General features: G+C 34.8%; 2 protein-coding genes across 2 annotated transcripts in view; both read right to left on the bottom strand.

Moving 5' to 3' along the window:
- Positions 1–18,440, bottom strand: part of LOC107851765 (8-hydroxygeraniol dehydrogenase) — a 35,094-nt gene extending 16,654 nt beyond the window's left edge. Inside the window, exons 1-3 of the mRNA XM_016696843.2 lie at positions 18,247–18,440; positions 17,671–17,784; positions 16,016–16,526 (exon numbers count right to left, since the gene is read on the bottom strand). Coding sequence (XP_016552329.1) covers positions 16,016–16,526; positions 17,671–17,784; positions 18,247–18,344 — 723 coding nt within the window. The 5' untranslated portion in view covers positions 18,345–18,440. The remainder of the gene's footprint in view (positions 1–16,015; positions 16,527–17,670; positions 17,785–18,246) is intronic.
- A 768-nt stretch (positions 18,441–19,208) lies between these two features.
- On the bottom strand, positions 19,209–22,411 carry LOC107849611 (8-hydroxygeraniol dehydrogenase). Its single transcript, XM_016694167.2, has 5 exons — positions 22,218–22,411; positions 21,781–21,894; positions 20,392–20,902; positions 19,999–20,152; positions 19,209–19,844 (listed from the first exon to the last, which is right to left on the bottom strand). The coding sequence occupies exons 1-5, from the start codon at positions 22,313–22,315 to the stop codon at positions 19,642–19,644; spliced, it is 1,080 nt and encodes a 359-aa protein (XP_016549653.2). The 5' UTR covers positions 22,316–22,411; the 3' UTR covers positions 19,209–19,641.
- Between the last annotated feature and the right edge of the window lie 2,957 nt (positions 22,412–25,368).

The raw sequence follows: 25,368 nt of genomic DNA, 5'->3' as shown, positions 1-25,368 counted from the left end.
AGCATATATGTTAACTAGTAAACGAAAGGTGATGAATTTTGCCACATTAGGTATAGGACGTATGTTCAACTTTAATTAGCCCATGAAAATATAGCCCGGCTTCAACCAATGTCTTGAATTGGAAGAGTTATAAATTCATTATCGTGTCACATTGGGTATATATATGTAGTCAATCTAAAAGTTTTTACTACTTTAGGTTGCATATTTAGCTCAAATCAACTCATACAAAAATGATCAAAACATAGAAAAATAAGTGTAGACAAGTAATTTTGTCATTTTCCAAAAATATTTTAATCATTTTTTTTTAAATTTTTATTGTTATTTTATTCATCTTACCATACTTTTATTTAATTGATAATTTCTCCCCAAAAAAAGAATTGAAAATAATTAAATACATAACATCTTTGTCACTGCACTATGCCACCTCAACACCTCACTTTCCATTTTTCATTGGATACATGCAAAAGGCACACGCCCTACTCATTTTTTCACACACCACCCTCATCTTTCCACATGCCACACTAACTTTTTCACATGCCACATACTTATTCCCACAAGCCACCAATTGTATGCTTCCACGTAGGATAATAAATAAAGAAAAAGAAAAACCAAATAAAAAATATAAAAGGAAAATTTTAAAAGGGGAAAAGGGGGAGGCTCATTCTTTCATCATCATCATCTTCTCCACAATAACAACAATCACAAAATCATCTTCTTCACAAGAAGAGCAAAAAAAAAACCGAGGGAGAGAAGAGAGAATCGCGCGCGAGAGAAAAAAATCGAGAAAGAAACAGTGCCATGAACAGTGTTGTGAATAGTATCGTGAACAGTACGTGAACAATGTCGGTTTTCGATTTCGATTGGATTTACGGAGCTTCAGTTTTGGGTCTCAAATTTTTCAATACGGAGTTGGAGTTCGTCATTGTTGAGGTCCTATTAGGAATTCTATAGTCCGGGCTTTCTTGATTTCATTATCAACGAAATCGATTCTTCAAAGGTCCATCTCTCAACTCTACTTTTTTATTATATCGAAGTTGGTTAATATAGTGATTTGTGGTGTGGTTTTGAATATTTCGAGCAAAATGTTAATTGTTGTTGCGGATATGAATGATTGGTATGCTTAAATGTTTGAATCTTCGTTGGGGTATGTGTTGTTGGTTTCGGATTTTGAAAAGTGATTTGATAGTCGAACTGGTTTAATAATGTGGTTAAAAATGGATTTGGGGGATGGAGTTAAGAAATGATAAAAAAAGTTGAATTTAGATTAGCTTTGGTTTATTGTTATTTTGTTTAATTCTTAATGAGCATGAATATTGTTGAAATGTGATAAAATTATGATATGTTGAAATGGATAGGCGAATGTTGGTTCAGGTAGGCAAAAATTTAGGAATAAGTTTTCTTGTTGAATGTTTGAATGTGAAATTTGAGTTGAATGGTTTGGTTTTAGTTCTTGCATTTGGAAATGTATTCATTTAATCGGAGAATGCCCCGTGATCACTTGTATTTATTTGTCGGGGAATGCCCCAAAGTATTTTGTATTTGGAGGACGTCCGTGATGAAGATTTGAGGCATCGGGTAGCATGGAAGCGTAGTATAAAATTAGTGTAGGGTAGAATAGGATTTACATTTTCACATTCTTTTTCTATTTTGAACTGTATAATTGAACTGAACATTGTTTTTGAATTTGTTTGTTTGATTGATCATTTTATTTATGTTTGGTGTGGTTTATACATTCATAGTGTTCAAATTAACTGATATACTCCACCAAGAGACCGTGGTCGAGCCACGGGATCGAGGGGTGCCTGACACCTTCCCCTCGGTCAACAGAATTCCTTAGCCGGAATCTCTGTTTGCGGATCAGTTTTATAGAGTCAAAATCGTTTTGAAAAAGGATATCCACGGGTGACTTGGCACACCTGATTTATGCCAAGTGGCGACTCTGAGTTTTGAAACTAATGAATCCTTTTTCGAAATAATTTTCATCTTTTGTCACTTTAATAATAAAACCCTTTCGAACTTAAAATTTAATTCCTTTTTTTGGAGTTAAAAAAAGAGGTGTGATAGCTCTGGCGACTCTGCTGGGGATTTTTCAAAATTCGGGCTTATTTTTGAAGTTGTATCGGCTTAGTTTGACATTATAGGTGTATAAACATTGTTTGTGTTATCGTTTGTTGTTTATTTTATTATTGTTGAGTGCTACGTGTTTACTATTTTTCTTTTGTGTGTTACCGCTTTATATCTGGCATCATGTATATAATCCGGGTCAATTCTTTCTGCAACAAGTCCTGGAGTACACGTCGTGCGCATGAACTCTAGTTGAGTCACCCTTATTTTAGGATGAGGAGCCGTTGGAAGTATGGAGTAGGTGGAAAGCAAAAAAGCCACTATCAACCATATGCTCCTTCGAACGGCTTTGTTAGTAAACCCCAACGTAGGTCAGCCTTTAGGTCATGCTTATGTGCATCATATTGAGACCTAGAAGGGCCCACTTGGTCCTTTGTAGGAGACTCTCCTCTAAAGCATCCCTACGTGCTAATTGTTGCATTTTTAGGATAACAGGGTTATTTGATAGACTGATTTGGGGAAAGCATGTGCTAGAATTAAAGAAATGTGTGTAGGCATGGAAAATAAAAATGAGAAAAAAGAGAAAACGTGAATCAAAAAAGAGTTTCGTAGTTTTTAGGTTCTTTATGGCTTTTGTTTTCCACAATTCAAAAATTAAAAAAAAAAAGATTTTTTTTTTTTACTTTTTGCACTCATTTTTTTCAAAAAAAAACAAAACATCATCAATTTTTTTTTTTTTTACCTTTTATTTCCTTTAGTAAACATCCACAATTCGAAAACTTCAAAAAGATTTTTTCAGGAGCTTTTTATAAAAGAAAAATTCAAAAAAAGGGTGGTAGAAGTTTTGTACATTTCATTGTAATGAAAATACCAAAAAGATTTTTTCTTTCATAATTGTTGGTGTCATTTTTATTTGAAGTGTCAAGTTCAAAACTTCAAAAAGATTTTATTGACATTTTTCATCGTAAGTCTTTGGTCGTGTCTCTCAAGTTTGGTGTAGTTTGTTAATTAATCCTTAATTATTCAGTCTGGACGAACTACAGACCCCTGATTCTCCTCTCTCGGGAGTGAGATACGTAGGCAACCTATTGTTGGTTCGGGGATCTTATTTAAAAAATCCAAAAAATATTTTCTTCACTCTTCATTTAGAGTAGGTGTCATATACATCTTCAAGAGAAAACTACAAAAAAAATTTTCTTTAATAGGTTCAAGTTTCATTTTCGCATGAAATTCAAAATTGAAAACCCAAAAAAGAGTTTCTTTGGTAAACATAGGTTTCATTTTGTATAGGGATGTTAAACCTAAAAAATGTAAAACAAGATTTTCGTCAATTCTTTTGACAATTTGTTATTTTCTTTTCTTCTTAAAGTTTCAAGAAAAAAGAAAAAAAGAGAACAAAGAGTTTAAGTGGCCATTTTGGCAAGACTTCACGAACTACGAACACCTAATTCTCCTCTTTTGGGAGTGAGATACGTAGGCACCCTTCTTGGGTTCGGTGATCTTTTCTAAATGAAAAAAAGGTTTTGAAGAATAATGTTGAACTTTAACATATTTGTTGCCTCTTGTTCAGTTAGTTTAAGGTGGTTGGTTTGTGGCTTCCTGGCTGGTCCTCTATATCACACCAAATTTATGGAAGGGTTAGTTGTGTCCAACAAGGATATAGAGAGTGGCATCATGGATGAAACAAAGAGTCAGGAAATTGAGAGTTTAAAGGAAGAAAATTTGATACTGAGACACAAATGATAAAAATGTACCGAGCTTGGGCCAGTGGGCTGCCTCCACCTCAGTTCCCCACTTTTGACCCGACAAATACCTTGAGTCTTCCACCAAAATTGCAAAGTCAGTTTCCTACTATGGTTGATGCACCACAGCATGCCCAGAATCTATTCCATGTCAAATGCACCTCAATACTTCCACTACTCTTTCTTTTGCTCCTCAGTATAAGTCTACCACATTCACATCACCACATACCGTTTATGCTTTTGTTGCTCAACCTTCTGCTAATGCTTTCACTTTGGTTATCAATCCAATGATTGTGCTTCCCCAGTCCACTAGTGAATTCACGATCAATACTCGTGATGATCATTGTTATACTCTTGAGCCTACAGTCAAGTTAAGTGGACCGCCAAAATTTCTTACTAAGAAGCCTAGCATGCTAGAAGACCCAGAGAAAATGGTTGGAAAAGTTAAGAGTGTAGAAAATGATATGAAAAGTTCCTTGGGACTTGTGGGCTATGAAGATATTTCATATAAAAACCGGGGCATGTTTTCAAGTGTTAACCTTCCTCCAAGCTTTAAGATATCAAAATTTGAGGAGCTTGGTGGACAGAATGATTCTGTGAAACATTTGAGACGATATTTCAATCATTCAAGGAAAACTTAAGGAAAGAAGAAGGAAAACACATCTGTTGTCGTGCCTGGGACAAAGCAGAGTTTGAGAGGTCCAACTCACCAATACTGTTAGCCTCAATCCCAGCTTACAAATCAAATCCACTTATTCATCTGCAACAAGGTTTCTCATTTCAAAATCCAAGGAGTTTCATTCCACTTCCTCAATGTCCTTTGAACAATACACAATTGTGTACCCATCCGTCTTCTTATCCACAATGGCATGCACCTGTCCCTCAACATCGTCCTCGACCCCCACAAATTTACCTTGGAACCTCTAAATTCAAGTTTCATCATAGGCCAGAGTTCACAAGAGGAGGAAGGAAAAGGATAATTTCACTCCTATTGGGGTGTCCTATGCCAGTTTATTCCAGAGATTGAGGCATAGGGGCATAATTACTCCTCTCCTTGGGTATATACCTGACCCACATTCAAGAAATTTTGATCCTAATGTATGGTGTGCATATCATTCTAATGTTCAGGGTCATAGTACTAAAGATTACCGTACTTTCAAAAGAGAAATAGAAATGATTCAAGATAAATTGATTGTGGTGCAAAACATTGGCCCCTCGACCACCCGCAGAGTTCTTCCCCAGCACGCGGTACTGTACAATATGTGGGAGGCAATGAGTTAAGCATGGGGATCCAGACTTATTTGTTGAAGGAAATGTGTCTGACAGTGGTGGAAGCTCTAGTCATGCTAATATGCAAATCAGTGGCTAATATGTCAGGCTGAGAAATTGAGAAGTTACCCCTCTCCCTAATAGGAAGGGGTCTGATAGTTTGTTTTATTTTCGTTTTTGTTATCCGAATTATTTCAGGGTGGTAGTTCAGGATCTATCTTATTTTGTCCCGTTTGTCGTTTATGGTCAAACCTTTTCTATTTTTTATTTCAACTAAATAGAGTGTCCCTTTTTCCTTTGTGTTTAAATATATGTTATTTGTTTGTTTGCTTTACATAGTACATTTTATATTGGCTTTAGTGATATGACATGCTGGTAGATTTCTTCGCTAGAGCTTAAAATCCAATTTGAGCATGAACTTTGAATCAGAGGGCTAAAGTTAGAAAAAGCATGTGAGAAATAGGTAGCGTGTTAAGATATTTGGCGACCATGTTGAAACCTTCTTTCAAAATTAAGGCAGTTGTTTTGAGAATCACCAGAATAGCTTGGTCATCAATTGTAAGGCATGCCTTAATTAGGTCAAACAGTGGATGCGTGATCCTATATCAAGAGGAACAGAAAGAAAATCAGCTCCACGAAATCGTGAGTCATTCAATGTAAGAAATGTACAACAAAAGTGGAGTTGTATGCTAGAAAAGCGCAGAAGAAGAAGTGACGCAGAGACTCAGTCAAAGTTAATGTTGTAAAAGATGTCACACATGATCTTCATCTCCAACTTTAAAATTGCATGTTATGTACTTGCATTTTCAAAGATTGATATGACGAAGGCATTTCATTCTGTTATTCAAACATTGTGTCATCCTTTGTTTATCCTATTTGAGCGTTAGTTTTATTTTCTTTCATACACCTCTTTTGGAATCAATATAGAGTCAACAAAGCTCAAAAGAAAAGGTGTCGAGAAAATCAGTAGAGTCAGAAAAGTTTCAAAAAAAAAGAGAAAAAGAAGAGCGTCGAGAAAAATAAAGTCAGAAAAGTCCCAAAGAGAAAAAGAGTCAACAAAAGAAAAAAAAAATCAGAATCAAGCAAAAGAACAAGCTGCCAGAACTACGCATGACCTGATTCTCCTCTCTTGGGGGTGAGATACGTAGGCTGCCTTACTCCGGGCTCGGTCCAACCAAATAAACAATTTAGAGTCACCCAGTCAAAAGAAACTGGGGCATGGTTAATCCTCATTATTTGAGTTGATTCCAAAAGTTGCAAGTCCTACCCCACTTCAAGTGTCGTTTGGACCCCATACCATCCTTTTTTCTAACCCTATCCAAAAGCCAAGTTACAACCAAAGAAAGACCTTCAGATCAATCTTTGAGGATGTTAAGACTAAGCATGCAAGGGATATGATGATGCATTTGGGAACTACTTGTCTTCCTCAACATAAGAAATCAGGATAGAAATAAAAAAGAGAGATTCTTATTGGTGAAAACCCTCATGGGCACCGTAAGACAATGGTAAGTTGAGAGAGATAAAAATGAGAGAGTTTTATCGGTGAAAACTCTCACGGGCACCATAAGACGACTGTGAGTTAAGGAAAACGAAGATAAGAGAGTCTCATTAGTGGAAAACCCTTACAAACACCATAAGGCAATGGTGAGCTGAGGAAAAGAAAATAAGAGAAGCTTGTTGGCGAAAACCCTTCAAGGCACCACTAGCCGAATGGGGTCTTAAGTACAATTGACCTAAGGAAGCAACTCAGTTTCAAGGCCATTAACTCAACAATAATGGGTAGAAAGTTTGAATGAAAAGATCAAGTTGCTTAATCCAAAATGCATGGCATAATCATTAGTGTTGACTGTCATTTTTAGATGAATTTTTCATTTCTTTGTTTCAAAAGGGGACATTCATTTTCTTTTCTTTCTTCTCTTTATTTTTATTTTATCTTTCTTGAGTCAGTTATCCAAATAAGAATTGTCATATTTTTTTTGTTTCTTGTCTTTGAGTCAATTCCGTGTCAAAACAAGTGAGAAAAGATTTCAAATGCTACCAGCTTCTTCAATTGTAAAAAGCGAGACAAAAGGTCAACATGAAAGAGATATGATTGTGAGCCAAAATAGGGCATACAGAAAGTTCTGTCAACAGACAAGTCTGGGACTTCATGGAAATACCAAAGTTCAAAGGGTTTATCTGAGGAGCGTGGCAAAGCAAAGATATGTATTTGTTTCAAAGTCACTCTTAATAATCTGAGTTTGGGTCAATGATGTATCAAGTCAATGATATATGTAATGGTTGGAAGCAAGGTTAAATGTGATGACGGCAAGAGCGTTTGCCACGAAAGCCAAAGCCACAAACCTGGCTCCATGTTTTTAATCTCACAACTTTTCTTTACATGAAACAGGAACACATGTCACCTTCAAATCAAGGATTTCAAAGCCTAAACATCAAGGCCCCTAAATTCTCGCTTTTACAAATGCAGGAAACAATGTTGCTGCACAGGTTTGATAATTAAATCATGGTAAAAATTCATCATCTTAAATCCCTCGGAGACACACTTTCCTGTCCAGGGATTTTAGTTTTCATTTGCTGGGTGATACACTTCTTAAATTGAACTTGCACTCCTAGAAGACGTACCTTTTAGTCGAGTCATTCCCTTTGACTCTTAGAAGACGTACCTTTTAGTCGAGTCATCCCCCTTGATTCCTATAAGGCGTACCTTTTAGTCGAGTCATCCCCCTTGATTCCTAGAAGATGTACCTTCTAGTCGAGTCATTCCCTTTGACTCTTAGAACACGTACCTTTTAGTCGAGTCATCCCCCTTGATTTCTATAAGACGTACCTTTTAGTCTAGTCATCCCCCTTGATTCCTATAAGTCGTACCTTTTAGTCGAGTCATCCCCCTTGATTCCTATAAGACGTACATTTTAGTCGAGTCACCCTCCTTGATTCCTATAAGGCGTACCTTTTAGTCGATTCATTCCCCTTGACCCCTAGAAGACGTACCTTTTAGTCGAGTATTCCCTTTGATAACTTGAAGATGTACCTTTTAGTCGAGTCATCCCCCTTGATTCCTATAAGGCATACCTTTTAGTCGAGTCATCCCCCTTGACCCCTAGAAGACGTACCTTTTAGTCGAGTTATCCCCCTTGATTCCTACAAAGCGTACCTTTTAGTCGAGTCATCTCCCTGGATTCCTATAAGACGTACCTTTTAGTCGAGTCATTCCCCTTGACCCCTAGAAGACGTACCTTTTAGTCGAGTCATTTTCTTTGATTCCTATAAGACGTACCTTTTAGTCGAGTCATTCTACTTGATTTCTAGAAAATGCACTTTCTAGTCGAGTCATTGCACTTAATCCTTATGAGACGCACTTCCTTGTTAGTTTTCATTTGTCAGGTGACACATTTTTAAATTTAAACTTCTATCTAGAAGATGGACTTTCTAGTCAAAATTCCTCACTTTAATTCTTAGGAGACGCACTTCCTAGTCTTGGTCATTCAATTTTACTCTCAAGAGATGCATTTCTTGGTCAGAGTCTTGATTCATTATTGCAACATGAAAGTAGGTATGATTTGACTTTCTCAAAAGTCTTCTGATGGTAAACTGGGGCAAAAAATAATTTAATATCCATTTTGGAACTTTACTTTTTCGGCAATCGATTTTCTCTTTACAATAATTTTGTTTGGAATAATTTTCTTTCTAGTTTTGATGTGATTTCAGGAGACCGCCCGAAGCACAGGGAGAATAAATGGAAAGTCAAACAGCAAGGTGAAGAAATTGAAAGTCAAGCAACAAGGTGAAGAAGTTGAAAGTCAAGTAACAAAGTGAAGAAAATGAAAGTCAACAGATCAAAAATAGCAAGTCAGGAGCCCGCCTGAAGAACAAGGCGATGAACTTGAAAACCAAGCAACAAGTTGAAGAAATTTCAAATTAGGAGCCTGCCTAAAGAATAGGGTGAGGATTCTCAAGTCAAGAGTCCAACAGAAGCTGCGTAGATAGTAATTTATAATTTCATTTATATTTTTAACTTGTAATTTTCATTTTTGATGTAATAACAGAGCCACGGACCGAAACCTCAATGGGACCTCACTCGACTCTCCAACTCGGCATAGTCCATCTCCTTCTAATCCTTTTAGATCGCTGTCACTCGATTCCCTCATAACTTGGGTAGGTAGGATGTCCTAAGTCAAGACCTGGTTTCCCTGCTTGCTCGTGCTCCGTGCTTTTGAATAAAGGTCAGGACAAAATTCTATCTCATTGTCTATTGCTTTGTATGAAAATACCATGTGTTTACATCCAAACGGGGCATGATGTAGACACGTAATTTTGTCCTTTTCCAAAAATATTTTAATCATTTTTATTTTATTTTATTTTTATTTTTATTTTATTCACCTTACCATACTTTTTTTTAATTGATAATTTCTCCCCAAAAATAGAATTGAAAATAATTAAATACATAGCATCTTTGCCACCTCACTATGCCACTTCAACACCTCACTTTCCACTTTTTCATTGGATACATGCAAAAGGCACACACCCTACTCATTTTTCCACAAGCCACCCTCATCTTTCCACATACCACACTAACTTTTTCACATGTCACACACTTATTTCCACAAGCCACCAATTATATGCTTTCACATAGGATAATAAATAAAGAAAAATAAAAACCAAATAAAAAATATAAAAGGAAAATTCTAAAAGGGAAAAAAGGGGAGACTCATTCTTTCATCATCATCTTCTCCACAATAACAACAATCGCAAAATCATCTTCCTCACAAGAAGAGCAAAAAAAATCGAGGGAGAGAAGAGAGAATCGTGTGCGAGAGAAAAAAAATCGAGAGATAAACAGTACCATGAATAGTACGTGAACAGTATCGGTTTTCGGGTTCGATTGAATTAACGGAGCTTCAGTTTTGGGTCTCAAAGTTTTCAATACGGAGTTGGATTTCGTCATTATTGAGGTCCCATTAGGAATTCTATAGTCCGGGCTTTCTTGATTTTATTATCAACGAAATCGATTCTTCAAAGGTCCATCTCTCAACTCTACTTTTTTATTATATCGAAGTTGGTTAATATCGTGATTTTGTGGTGTGGTTTTAAATATTTCGAGCAAAATGCTAATTGTTGTTGCGGATATGAATGATTGGTATGCTTAAATGTTTGAATCTTCGTTAGGGTATGTGTTGTTGGTTTCGGATTCTGAAAAGTGCTTTGATAGTCGAACTGGTTTAATAATGTGGTTAAAAATGGATTTGGGGGATGGAGTTGAGAAATTGATAAAAAAGTTTAATTTAGATTAGCTTTGGTTTATTGTTGTTTTGTTTAATTCGTAATGAGCATGGATATTGTTGGAGTGTGATAAAATTATGATATTTTGAAATGGATAGGCGAATGTTGGTTCGAGTAGGCAAAAATTTAGGAATAAGTTTTCTTGTTGAATGTTTGAATGTGGAATTTGAGTTGAACGGTTTGATTTTAGTTCTTGCATTTGGAAATGTATTCATTTAATCGGGGAATGTCCCGCGATCACTTGTATTTATTCGCCAGGGAATGCCCCAAAGTATTTTGTATTTGGAGGACGTCCGTGATGAAGATTTGAGGCATCGGGTAGCATGGAAGCGTAGTATAAAATTAGTGTAGGGTAGAATAGGATTTACATTTTCGCATTCTTTTTCTATTTTGGATTGTATAATTGAACTGGACATTGTTTTTGGATTTGTTTGTTTGATTGATCATTTTATTTATGTTTGATATGGTTTATACATTCATAGTGTTCAAATTAACTGATATACTCCACCAAGCGACCGTGGTCGAACCACGGGATCGATGGATGCCTAATGCCTTCCCCTCGGTCAACAGAATTTCTTAGCCAAAATCTCTGTTCGCGGATCAGTTTTATAGAGTTAAAATCGTTTTGAAAAAGGATATCCACGGGTGACTTGGCACACCTGATTTATGCTAAGTGGCGACTCTGAGTTTTGAAACTAATGAATCCTTTTTCGAAACAATTTTCATCTTTTGTCACTTTAATAATAAAATTCTTTTCAACTTAAAATTCAATTCTTTTTTTTTGGGAGTTAAAAAAAGGGGTGTGACAATAAGTTCAGTAATTAAAAAAAAAAGAACCCATAAAACTCTAAACATCCATATGATCATCCTATTGACTTTCAGATATTTGAAAAGAAAAGAATTGACCGTCTCTATTTCCATTGTATCAATTACCGATCTACGTTCTCTTAAATTCTTTTGAGTTACTGGTCGGCCTTTTTTTGGATCCTTTCGAGGTACTTACATCTTCGAGTCCATTCTCTAAGGCAATAACTAACTTATCAAAGTAATTTCCAGTAACCTCAGTTAAGCCAACAAGTTTTATACAAAAAAGTACGAAATTCTTGTAAGATCCTTGCTCTGTATAGTCCAATTTCTTGTTAAAGCCGAGATGATCCAACAATTCTTTCTGTGCACATTCATGAAGTCGCTCTAGATCTGCCTCAGATTGCCCCTGCAAGCACTCGAAAAATTGCTTTTTCGCCTTTTCCTTTTCGGGTAAATAAAATCCATAAGCATAAGTCCATTTCAATACTCTTCTACATTCAACAATTTGTTCCCAAGCTTGTATAGTGAACTTCAATTCACTCTCTTGTAAAGAATGCAATTCACTCAATTTCTTCAATCTATTTTCTTTCATCTCATTTAAATCCTTTAAGGCCTTTTGTTTTGATTTCTCATTTGACATCCATCTCTCATAACAATGTATGTACCTTTGAACAATTTTCTTGGCTTCTTTTTTGTCATTTGTTTCTTTATAATAATTACATCTACCACAACAAGAACTCCATTTTTCTAAACAAAGCCAACAAAATTGATAACCACATTTACAACTCATATGCATACATCCCTTATTTTTCTCAATAGATTTGAAACATTGGGGACACTTCTTAGTGAACGCCACAATCCAATTCATATTTTCGCTTTCACCGCGATTTCTATGCCTCCATTTAGCTATAGTTGTAGACACGTAATTTCGTCCCTTCCCGATATCATTTTACCCATTTTTATCTTATCCTACCCATGCAATTACATTCCACAAAAAAAAAAAAAAAAAAATCCCAACAAAATCCCTAACAAACTTTATTTCTTTTAAATATTCTAACAACCCTTTCAATTAAATAAGACACCTAACCTTTACCCCTCCAATTAAAAAACAACATCTCACCCTCTCTTTTTCTTGTCCACAAAGAAAAAAACATGGACTAAAAACAAAAATAAGAGGAACCTTCCAGGAAGGGAGTACTCATTCTTTTTTCCATTATATATAACAAAGGGAGTGCACGAAAAAGGGGGAGCTGTTCTTCTTCATTCCTGAGGACCACCATTGACACACCTCCATTTTTTTTTCTTACTCTCACCATCACCATCATATCATCTTCTCCAAAAGGGAACTCACGAAAAATAAACTCTGGGAGAGGCCCTATTTTCTTCCCTTTCTTCTTCACAGAGAAACTGTTAACACAGACAGACATCACCATTCTTTTACTCTCACAGTCCACACACTAATACGCACATATCCGATCTCTCTCGAGAGAGACATTGAGAGAACAACGAGTGAGAGGGTCTGAAAGAGTGAGGAAATGGCTATCGTGGTGTTTTCTGGTGAAACCCTCATCGGAATCGCTACCGAAAAGGCACTGCCAGTCAACCCATCGTAGCGCCGTCGCCGAAAAAGTCTTAAAACCATCGGGGTTCAGTGAAAATAGCATTAAATAGGTGAAATTCCAGAATTTTGGGGTTCGTTCTTTCTTTAACGGGTCATAACGTTACTATATCGGACTGGTTGGGACGTTTCTGTCGAGATTTGGTAGTATTTCAGCTTTGTTCACAATTATTGTTTTGGGTATTCATCTGTTTTCTTCGTTGGTTGCGGTTCGAATTGGATTTTGGAGATTTTCGCATCAGAGTTGGCTCGTAGTTGAGTTGGGGTATTCTCCGAGGTTCCGAAACGACTCTTATCTCTCTTCTAAAGTTAATCGAAAGCTCTTGAGGTCCAATTCTATCTTTTCTCTTTTTAATTTTTACGTAATTATGGATAATTCGTGTGTTTGGTGTGCTTGAATCTTCATTGTGGGTTGTTTGTTTGTCGGATTTGGACGTAAAAACTTGATTGTGGGTTACATATCGAATTGGTTTCATCATGTTGAGATAAATGGGGTGGAATCGAGAAATTGATAAAAATGAGCTAATTTAGATTTATCTTGATTTATTGTTTAATTCGGCATAAGCATGGATCTTGTTGAATTGAATAGGCGAAGTTTAAGTTTGGGTAGGCAAAACTTTAGGAATAAGTTTTCTTGTTGAATGTTTGAATGTGGGATTTGAGTTCAATGGTTTGGTTTTAGTTCTTGCATTTGGAAATGTATTCATTTAATCGGGGAATGCCCCATGATCACTTGTATTTATTCACCGGGGAATGCCCCGACGTATCATGTTGGCGAAAAATGATCGTGATGAAGGCCCGCGTCGTCAGGTAAGGCATTGGAGCTTAGTCTAGGATTAGTTTAGAATAGGATTTACATTTTCGTATTTTTCTATTTTGGGACTGTATAACTCGAACTGGACACTATATTTTTTATTCGTTTTGTTTTGTTTGTTTGATTGTTTTATGTGTTTTTGTGTGGTTTGTGCATCGTAGTGTCGAATTAGCTGATATGTTCCACCAAGCGACCGTGGTCAAACCACGGGATCGAAGGGTGCCTAACACCTTCCCCTCAGTCAACAGAATTCCTTAGCTGGAATATCTGTTCGCAAACCAGTTTAAAGAGTCAAATGGTTTTGAAAAGGATTTTCCAATGGTGACTTGGCACACTAGATTATGCCAAGTGGCGACTCTGATTTCAAATGTAAAAACAATCCTTCTTTGAAACAAATCATTTTCTTTTGTCACTTAATAATAAAAACATTTCGAACTAAAAAAATCAAATCTTTTCGGTGTTAAAAAAAAGGGGTATGACAATAGTATCGAGCACAATCAATCGGGCGATGAACTTCATCCAAGCAATTCCAACAGAAACCATTAGAACAATCACAAATCACATCGTAATTCTAACTCCCAATTTCAAATTCCACCGCGTTTACACATCCAGGACCAGGACAACGCTTGATCTTCTTATTCTCATCGATGTAACTTCTATACAAATAGTCATGATACTTCAATCTATCTCTCTCCGATGCTAACATAATCATCTTACTTTGACCTACCATGATCTTACAACATGGTTCAGGACAACGTAAGACGAGACATCTAGAACCACTATCAATCGAAGTACTAATGTAACATTCCCAACATTGTTTACAAAAAGGATGTTTGCAATCAGCAAAATCAATCTTATCAAGAGGATATTCCTCAAAACAAATCCCACAAGTCAAAGTCAAAGTCAAAGTCAAAGGCGCGGAATTTTTTGTTTCTTTTTGAGATGACATACCTATAGATTTTTGAACTTTTGGTTCGTTAGCGAACCATTCTTCATCAGCTCTAGCCACATTCCAATTATAGTGGCGCAAAAGCGCCACTAAAACATCTGTTGACACCGAAAGAATAGTTGAAGTTTTCGAGATATCTTCTTGCATGAGTTTACATATATCCATAGCCCTCAAAACTCGATAATTTTTCGTGTTATGAGAGTCTATAGGCTCATCAATGGTGCATTCATCATTGAAAACTTCCTTCAAATCCGAATACGAATCCGATTCGATATCGTATATGTCATCGTTGGAATCCATTAAGTAAAATTGTGGTGTTGAAACAAGAAAACAAAACCCTAGAGAAATATGTAGGTCTTTTGGAGGAATTTAGGAGAAGAAATTAAACCTAATAAAGGGATTTGAAGGCTTTACGTTAAAACGAGACAATAATTCTGTAAATATATAAAGCTAAAAGAAAATATACAACCTAAACCTTTAAGGTTTCAAGTAAGGGTGTTTATAGTTTTTCTCAAAAAGAGAATTAACTAATAGTTTTTCAAAATACGAGAATCAACTTGAGGTTGCTTAGGTGGTAAGCACCCTCCAACTCGAAAGGTTATAAATTCGATTTATAAGGAAGGGGTAAAAGAATTTTTTTTTTTTTTTTTTTTTTTGGATTAAAACGATTAAGTTGATTTTTTATTAGTTTGGTTTGTGTCTGTTAATTTTGGGGTTTTCGATTTTTGTCAAAAAATAATATAGAACAAAACTATGAAAACCCAAAAAAAAAAATAAAAAAAAAATAGCAGAAGTATGAAGATCATATTTTTCTTTTGCTTAAATATAATGTTTAGTATTTCAATTTGCTACGAATCTCTAATTTCAGCTTTTTGCATATATGTTTAAGATAACATGATTAAAGGATATTTTTGTTATGTTTAACATATATTTAATTTAAGACTATAAAATTCAAGTCGATCTCATTTACTTTCTTAAACGCCGTATCAAATCAAAGTACAAACGTATTGAAACAAAGTGAATAGTATTTAGCTCGAATTGACCATCACAGCTTATCTTAATACAAGCAAACATCAAAGGACTTACTACCCAACATATACATTTGAATTAGTATAAATAACATAAGTACCAGCCCTTTTGAAAGTAATTACATTCTCTTCCACTTTTTTAATTACTTTACTTTCTCTCCCTATTAATATATATAACATAGCCGACATATACATAGCATTCTGTGTATATGTTGAAATTTTGTAATATGTTTAGGGAGTTGAGATTTTTTGTAATAGTGGAAACATAAGTTGTATATTTATGTAATTTTTAGTTTGATTTTAATCCCAGATCACATACTGTTTTAATAGGTGAACAACCCAACTTAATCCATCCTACACTCCTAGGTGGCGAAGAGTCGATATCGAGGTACTAATAAGTATATAATAATTGTGATTTTCAAGCATAGAAATAGAAAAAAATACCTGCATTTGTTCTGGATCATGACTAAGCAAGAATGAATTAGCACCAAGAAGTTTAATAGCTTCATCCTTCTTATTAATAGAAGTACTAATAATTGTGACATTAGCTCCAAAAGCCTTTGCAAATTTGACAGCCATATGACCAAGTCCACCAAGACCAACAACACCAATGTGCAATCCAGGCTTATCAAGCCCAAAATATTTCAATGGGCTATAAGTTGTGATCCCAGCACACAACAATGGGGCGGCTTCCATCGGTAAATTCTCCGGCCAACGGAACACAAAATGCTCGTTGGCCACCATGAGATCGGAGTAGCCACCGTATGTGGTGGTTCCATCATAGTACATTGTATTATACGTGCTAATTGCGCTAGGACAATATTGTTCGAGGTCATTGGTACAACTGTTACACGTTCGACATGATCCAATAAGTACTCCAACACCTACATTGTCCCCAATATTTACTTTGTTTACCTTGCTACCGACCTCGGTTACTACACCGACGATCTCGTGCCTGTAAAAACACACGTAAGATATGTTGTTCTTGGATTAATAAGTCGTTTATATATTATTCAACCTTATATATAGACACATTAGATAATACTATCCCCATCAAAAGTCTATCTAAAATATTTATTTAATCACTCGATAGATATTTGTGAAAGTAAAGTACGATTGCCTATCAATTGTGGGGCACAAAATTAATAAGCAAAGTCATACAAAAGATACATAAGGATAAGGAAATATCAGTACCACATTGAGTGTTTGGGACCATAACATGTTTGCATGGAATTATTAAAGTTAGGTACAAATAATAATACTGTCAAAAAGACCATCATACTAGTTGATGTTATAGTGGTGTATATGTAAATTTTTTTATAATTGTGGTGTTCGGATCATTTTGTGTGCAGCTCGACGAAATTTACGGGATACTTGTCACCTCTCACCAGCAACAGGTGTCAAATAACTCTGTTCTCCAAGGCTAGAACAGATGAGAAGAAATCACCTAATGGTGTATATGTAATGTTGGGATAAGAGTGGTCCGTTATATTTTGTTTTGCTTATTTTTGTTTTTCGTTTGGTGTTAGATATCAGTGTACTAAAGCATCCATTATGTGCAAGATTTGGAGAAGAATTCGACTATAAAAATATGTTGTACGTTGTCTTATCAAAATGTTATATTCTTCAATTCTTTTTATAAGTGATAATAAGAAATCATTTCATCCACACAATAAGTGACTTTTTCGCCTTACAAATTTGGGAGATAGATATAATACAACAATTGTGGTATAAATTAAACAATTTCAAAAGTGCTAGTACTGTATAAATTAAAACTCCTACACTAAATATAAGTTAATCCCAAATTTATATCGAAATTATATCTCTTATTCCTTAGAATTAAACGTTTAAATTTTGTTTAGAAACAAACAAACAAAACGAAAATGAGAAGCAAGCTGGCCAGATGAAACTAGGTATATAAATTTATGCAATTTTGTTTTGTCCCTTTTCTACCCAAACCAAACAAGAAAAAAGATAAATTTAACAAAAAAATTCCTTTCTTAATTACCCTAGTTTTTTTTTTTTTTTTTTTAAATAACTTATATATTCTACAAGTATATGAGAGGATAATTAGAATGGAAAATAATTAATTTAATTACCCAGGCACAATAGGGTACTTGGAATTGCCCCATTCATTCTTGATCTTATGAAGATCTGAGTGACAAATTCCACAATACAACACTTTGAATTGTACATCATTCTCCCCTGTAGCCCTGCACACACACACACAAAAAAAAATAAAAAATAAAAAATAATAACAATAATTTAAAAAATTTGAGTTAAGCTCACTATTGTGTATAATTAAGGGCAGAGCTAGAGGGGTGGAAGGGATCATCCGAACCCTCTTTGCTGGAAACATCGTATATATATAAGTTCAATTTTTAAGTAAGATGAACTTTTCAGTGAAAATTATGTCTCAACTACTATGTACAATTTTAAAAATGTATATAGTAGACAAAAATTGATCTAAACGCCACCTATATTTAAAAAGAAAAAGGTTATGCTAATATAGGTTGTGCTGGGATGGCTAAAATTCCTTGTTACATCCTTAGTCAGAAGCCTCGAATTCGAGTCTTTGAGAATTTAAAAGAAAAATCATGTTGGTGGCTCCGCATCAATAAATGGACGTGCAACACCTGAATTATCGAACCCTAATACGAATATCGGGTGGATACCTTCTTGAAAAGTTGAAAGGAGAAAGAATACCAGAAGTGTCTCTAGCTGACCATCCAAATGCCTTAATTGGATGCTCATTTTCATAAGATTTTGCCATTTTTTTCTCTCCAAAAAGTATAAGTGAGAATCACCTAATTAAGAAAAGGACCAAACAAAACTTTGAAACTCAAGAAACTGTGTTTGGTCCTTTGATTATTGATGTCCCTATTTATAAATGTTGCACATTTGAGATGTTGGTTTGCTTTGGGCCAATCATTTATTAGAGATTGCTCCAACCAATTAAATGATCCAAAGTAATTGTCATTTTAAAAAATTAAAATATAATTAAATATTTTTCAATGTAGAAAAAGATTAATGTGGTGTAAAAAAGAAACATTTAATAAAGGTCAAAGGATAAATAAAATAATTAAGTCACATTATTATTTTAGTTATTGTTTTCTTAATATCTAATGTCAAATAAAATAACATAATTACTAATCTCGAAACAAACGTTAAATTTTGTTTTTAAACATACAAAAACATGATTGGAAAAGAAAAGAAAAAAAAGAAAATATTATCCTAAGCATTTTTGTTTTAAACCAAAAAGTAAAGACAAAAAAGCAGGCCTTAAAGACACAAGGTGGGTGATTTTATGCAATTTTATTTATCTTTTCTCCTTTTTCTATGCAAACCAAACAAGAAAAAAGAGAAATTTAACAACCAAAATCGAAAAAGAAAATCCTTTCTTTAGTTACCCTAGTTTTTTTTTATAACTGTAGTGTCTGAATCAATTTTTGCGCACTTTGACTATTCTACATGCCACCTTTCACTAGCAACAAATACTAGATAACTCTGTCCATCAAAACGATGACAGATGGATTATTTCAAGGATTTGATGGATTAATCCCAAAGAATCAGAATAAGTACTTAATTATATATTCATGTAGAAGGATCCCTGAAGTAACCGGTAAAGCTGTCTTTATGCGATCAAGAGGTTACGGATTCAAGCCTTTAAAATAACTTTTGATAGAAATTCAAGATAAGACTGTGTACAATAGACTCTTGTAGTTAACCCCTTTTCCGTCCCCTACACATAGTGAAAGCTTTAATACGTCCCACTACATTAAAAACAACAACTATGAAGAGAAAAAAACACACACTAATTGTTTCTTTTACATATTTGTAACTTTTAAGACCTCGCATAAAAATTTAACTTTAGAGCAGTAATTTTATTGAGACCTTTTTTTTCGACTTCTACAATATCTAAACATCGGCTAGTGGAGACTAATTTTATCGAAATGCCCTTTGAACTTCTACTACTAATTTTGCTCCGGCAATGTCAAACATCGGCCGGTGGGGGTGGGGTGCAGGTGGATTTGCAACAAGTTCTTGAACGTCTCTTAGACAACTAATTCTCATTTCTTGTTCAATGTATTGCCAATGTCGAGCACGAAACGATACTTCACGTCCGATTTCAAAAGGCGCTCCAACGCTGTATTCACGTAGTCCATTGGCACGATTTCAATATCTGGAGTTATGTTATGCTTTGCTGAGAAATCTACCATCTCTTGTGTCTCTTTCATCCCTCCTATGGCGCTTCCAGCCACTAGTTTCCTTCCTGTTTTCCACATTACATATACTTTAGTCTAAAAATAAAAGGACAAACTTAGTGCACTAAGCTTCCGTTGTGCGCAGAATCTCAAGAAAAGCCACATTACATATAACTTTTTCATTTGAAATCTTGCATAAAGAAAACTATAGTATATGCTTACCCATAAGTAGAGGAAACACGGCCAACTCCACCGGTTTTTCTGGTGCACCAACCATAACAAGCTTACCATGAGATTTCAATAACATAATCAATGGAAGAATAGGGTGATCTGCGGAAACAGTGTCAATGATCCCATCCAATGAGTTCATTGCCGTCTGTTCATATTAATTAAGCGAATAAACAAAAGGTTAGCCTCCGTTGTTGTGTTTAACAAGTTGAAATCAAAAGCCTCAACGCATCGTTGTCAAAAAAAGAATTTCACGTGCTCGATTCATGAAAAAGAATCAGACAAGGGCAGGACGTGTTGAAGACACAATTCAATACATAAAAGTGCTCTCTATCTAACAGTTGAAAACGATATAATTTAAATCACAAATGTCCAAGTTAAATTCACCTTCATCTGCTCAGGATCGCGACTGATCAAGAAAGAGTCTGCGCCCAAACGCTCCATTGCTTCTTGTTTCTTACTAGCGGATGTACTAATGACAGTGACTTTGGTTCCGAATGCCTTAGCAAACTTAACAGCCATATGTCCGAGCCCTCCAAGACCAACAACACCAATGTGCATTCCAGGCTTATCGAGTCCAAAATATTTCAAAGGACTATAAGTAGTAATTCCAGCACATAACAGGGGAGCAGCATCCATCGACAAGTTCTCAGGCCAGCGTACAACAAAGTGCTCATCAGATACCATGATGTCGGAGTAACCTCCGAATGTCAGGGTTCCGTCTGAGTTATAGCCGTTGTAGGTAGGAGTGTTACGAGGACAGTAATTCTCGAGATCAGCGCTACAATTCTCACATTTGCGACATGATCCTACCAGACATCCAACACCTACTTTGTCACCAACCTTAAATTTCTCCACCTTGCTACCAACCTCAGTTACAACACCAACAACCTCATGCCTGTAATAATACACTCAAATTAGTGATACTACATGGAGTCTATACAAATCCTGATAAATTTCAACATGTTCTAACAACTTAGGATTTAAGTCGAGAGTCTATCAGAAACAACCTCTCTATCTCGAAGTAGAGATAAGTAGTGGCAGAGCCAGAATTTTCACTAAGGGGGTGACATACATAGAGTCTATACAAAAACCTGATAAATTTCAACATGTTCTATCAACTTAGAATTTAAATCGAGGGTCTATCGGAAACAACCTCTCTATCTCAAAGTAGAGATAAGTAGTGACAGAGCCCGAATTTTCACTAATGGGATTCGAAATCGAAAGAAGTAGGCACATCAACTAGCCGGAGGGGTTAAAGGTAAGTTTAACCATGTATAAATAGTATAATTTTCCATCGAAGGAAGTTCAGGTGAACCCCTAATCATAAGGTGGCTCTATCCTCCCCAAACCTTCTGTGAGATTACACTAAATTTATTATTGTTGCTATGAACGCATGATGTACTGAGGTATCAAGAAATCTATACAAGCTTATTGGGAATTATTTTCATGAAAACCTAGGGGAGCGTAAGGGAGTTCATTATCGTAAAATCACCGTATATACATGGTTAAAATTATTACTTATGTATATATAGAAAAAATTGAATTCCCTTTGGTTCTTTGTGCTTTTATTTTTTACGCTTTGAATCTCGTTAGTGAAAGTTCTGGCTCCACAGGAGCAAATTATTGTATCACTTGCATTAAAATCAAATCATGAAACATAAAATGCCAATTTCATCTAACACAATATATGGAATTTAACATGCCATTTGACTAAACAAAAAAGATCTAATTAATTTTTTCACAAAAAAATTAAAATAGATAAGAGTTAATTACCCAGGCACCATTGGATATTGGCTATTACCCCATTCATTCTTGAGCTGATGAAGATCAGAATGACAAATTCCACAGTACATAACTTTAAATTGCACATCTTTTTCACCAGTCACCCTGCATTCATTATCCTATCATCAAATTTCAAGAATTGAAGGTGGCATCGTTCGGATTTCGAGAGTCATACAATTTAATTTTAATTGTAAATTTGGATATGAAATCCTTAAATTTTTTGAAACAAAATTGATTTATTTGAAAACTACGTAAATAATAGTAATGGTCATGACAATTCAAAATGTATATATATATACATACATATATATATGAATTAATTTACTATCAAAGAGAGATTTGTTTAAATTTTGAAATAAGAAAGATTTGTTTAAATTTTGAAATGCGAAAGGTGTCACATAAATTGTGTAACTGAAAAAATAGCACACCTTCTTGAAAAATCGAAAGGAGAAAGAACACCAGAAGTGTCTCTAGTTGCCCAACCAAATGCCTTAATTGGATGTTCACTCTCATATGATTTTGCCATTTTTTCAGTTGATTTGTTTGGTTTGAAAATAAAAATATTGATGTGTAGTATAATAGAGAAAAATGTCGAAGAATTTATGGATGATATATAAAAATGATTATGTTATGATCCATATTTATAGGATTTGAGTGTATTATAGGTGATGTTAGTGAGGTGGAACAATTAACTAGTTACTTAAACAAATTGGATTTTGACTTCTTTTTTTTTGGGTCGATTGTTGTAGAATGTTGAGTCCTAATTTGCAGGACTTTTTATTTATTTATTTATTTTAAAACACTTCACGTTATTTTAGTGTCTTTCGAAAATGATCTCTTTAAATTTACGAGATAATTGTATGATCAACATACACGCTATTGTTCCTAGACTTTACTAGTGTGATTTTGCTGGATATGTTGTTGTTGTTGTTGTTGTTGTCACATTATTTTACATCTCTGATCTAGAATTTGAAGCTTCTAAATTTCTATAACATTCTCTAATTTTTATAAAGTACTCTTTTCGTTGATGTTCATTTTTATTTGTCTAGTTTGAAAATCAAAAGATAAGTCGCCGGTTAGTTCTTCAATATTTCTATAATTAACTATAATCATTTCTCAATATTTTTCAAAATATTAAATTTATTATTCAAATTGTGATATTGCAAATTCATCATTCTATTTATTGTTTTTCAAGAAATGAGCCAAACCAATATTGAACAAATATAAATTGATGGAAAAGTATAATAATAACTAAATTCACAATTAAATCTATATCTATACTTATTCTAAAAATGAGAAAATCCTTAATCAAAAATTTAATTACTAAAATAGTCATTAAAAGTTGATTGGCATTTGTACCCTTCAATTAAACACCATATTCTTACACAAACAATAATATTATACTCTCTCCCCTCGTTTTTACTTGTCATAATTTGACTTGGCACATTCATTAAGAAAAACAATTAATAACATGATTAATTTACCATAGTACCCCTATTGAATGATGTTTACATTGTATGTTGAAGTTAATTTGGAGAAAAAATAATTAATACAAAGGATAAAATATGAAAAAAAAAAAAGACGAAGAAGAAGAAGAAGTTGTCTTGATATGCCAAATATGTTAAGTAAAAATAAAAATATAATTAGAAAATTTGTGATAAGTAAAAACGACCCAAGAAAATATTAAAATAAGATAGTTAAATAGATCCAAACATGACCGGATGCAACTCATTTACTACATCCAATTCTATACGTCTCATTTGGTTTCATATTCCAATACTTATTAGTACAGTTTATAGAATGCTTATTTAATATTTTGGAGTTTTTCTTCATATGCATGCACAATGTATTTACAATCAATTAATTCTAACTAATTAATTTTGCTACGTAATGATTATTTTGAACTAAATTCTTGAACCATTTGCATTAAGGATATTCAAATTGGAATACTAATGGCTATTCTCTCTTGCTATATATATATATATATATATATATATATATATATATATATATATATATATATATACATACATACTTTGAGTTATTCTGCCTCACTCCAAGCACTAAGACGTAATTCGTTATGAAAGATAAAATAATTAATAGGAAGGGGAGCCTGAAGTAATTGGTAAAGTTGTTGTCATGTGATCGGGAGGTCACGGGTTCAAGCCTTGAAAACAACGTCTGACAGAAATGCAAGGTAAGACTGCGTACAATAGATCCTTGTGGTCGGACCCTTTCCCGAACCTTGACAGAAATGCAAGGTAAGGTTGTGTACCATAGATCCTTGTGGTCGAATTCTTCCTCGGACCCTGCGCATAACGGGAGCTTTAAGCTGCCCTGTTTTAGATAAATAATTAGTAGATAGTTTCATCTGTGAAACATATCATTGTTGATGTTCCTCATATTGGGAAATCTAATGTCAACCAAGATAATGATGCTAAGGATCCAAATGCTCTATCTCTTCATGTTTCATACACTATTTGGAGTTGAAAAATCAACAAATTTTGTTTGATTTATTGTTCAAGAATGCCAAACATATGAGTGGTACAAGCTCGTTAGAAATGGCCTAGCAATAATGTTGAGAAATTGTCTTGGTAATGATGTTAATGTTGAAAAGAGATATGATCTTTGTACTAGCCAAACATCCCCTTTTCAAATTGTTTTGCATCAACTTTATAGTTTTCATTTACCCAAGGGTTGTGGCTAGTGGTTCAATGACTTGGGATAAGCATCATGCGATAGGTTCGATTTTCATCAGAGACAAACATTAGATAATTTCTTCCTATCGTTTGTAGCCTTGGTGGACAGAGTTACCTGATACCTGTTGCTGGTGAGAGATGACAGGTATCCCATGGAAATTGTTGAGGTGCTGTAAGCTAGCTCGAACACCATGGTTATAAAAATAAATCTTTATATTTTTCATTTGGTGTTGCTTTGCATATGTCTTTATGTTATAGTTGTTATTTACTTCAATTTTGACAATTTTTTTAATCAAATTTGTATAGTGATCACAAGGGATAAACGTCCAATGCACGTAACGAGAAACTAGTATTTATAAATATTAGGACTGCGTATAACTTCACCCAAACTCCACACTAGTATGATATTGTCCGTTTTGGGCCAAGCCCTCACGGATTTGTTTTTGGACACCTCCCAAAAGGCCTCTTACTAATGGAGTTGGGTGAGACTTTAAATATTGAACATTCTTTCTGTATTTCTCCGATGTGGGATTGTTTTGCTTTTCAACAATCCTCCCTTCAAACCAAGAACACATCACTTGTGACCTCCCCTTCAGTAATAATCCATTTGATCTCGCTAACCATCTTGTACCGCCACTACCGATTAGTGGGACACGCCGCTTGACCACCACTTGTCAAGAAGATTTTCGACACAAGGTATCAACCGCAGATCTCCAACTACTAGGTCACTTCATATGATCTGCTAAATATCTTGTACCGCCATCATCACCCAACGAGACACACCACCTGACCACCACTCGCCAGGAAGACTTTCGACACATGGCACCACCTACAGATCTCCAGTCTTGTTGTCAAACTGGGAGCTTCTCACCTGCAGATC

Source organism: Capsicum annuum, chromosome 12 (assembly GCF_002878395.1).
Source record: "Capsicum annuum cultivar UCD-10X-F1 chromosome 12, UCD10Xv1.1, whole genome shotgun sequence".
Lineage (NCBI taxonomy): Eukaryota > Viridiplantae > Streptophyta > Magnoliopsida > Solanales > Solanaceae > Capsicum > Capsicum annuum.
Note: the sequence above shows the minus strand (reverse complement) of the source record. Positions and strands in the feature narration are given on the sequence as shown.

Bases quoted from the DNA above. Each gene is read 5' to 3' on its own strand.
- LOC107849611 (XM_016694167.2), bottom strand. From the start codon at position 22,315: ATGGCAAAATCATATGAGAGTGAACATCCAATTAAGGCATTTGGTTGG. The intron at 21,895-22,217 runs GTGTGCTATTTT...TAATGAATGCAG, and splicing joins CCTTTCGATTTTTCAAGAAG to GGTGACTGGTGAAAAAGATG. The intron at 20,903-21,780 runs GTAATTAACTCT...GTATTATTACAG, and splicing joins CAATATCCAATGGTGCCTGG to GCATGAGGTTGTTGGTGTTG.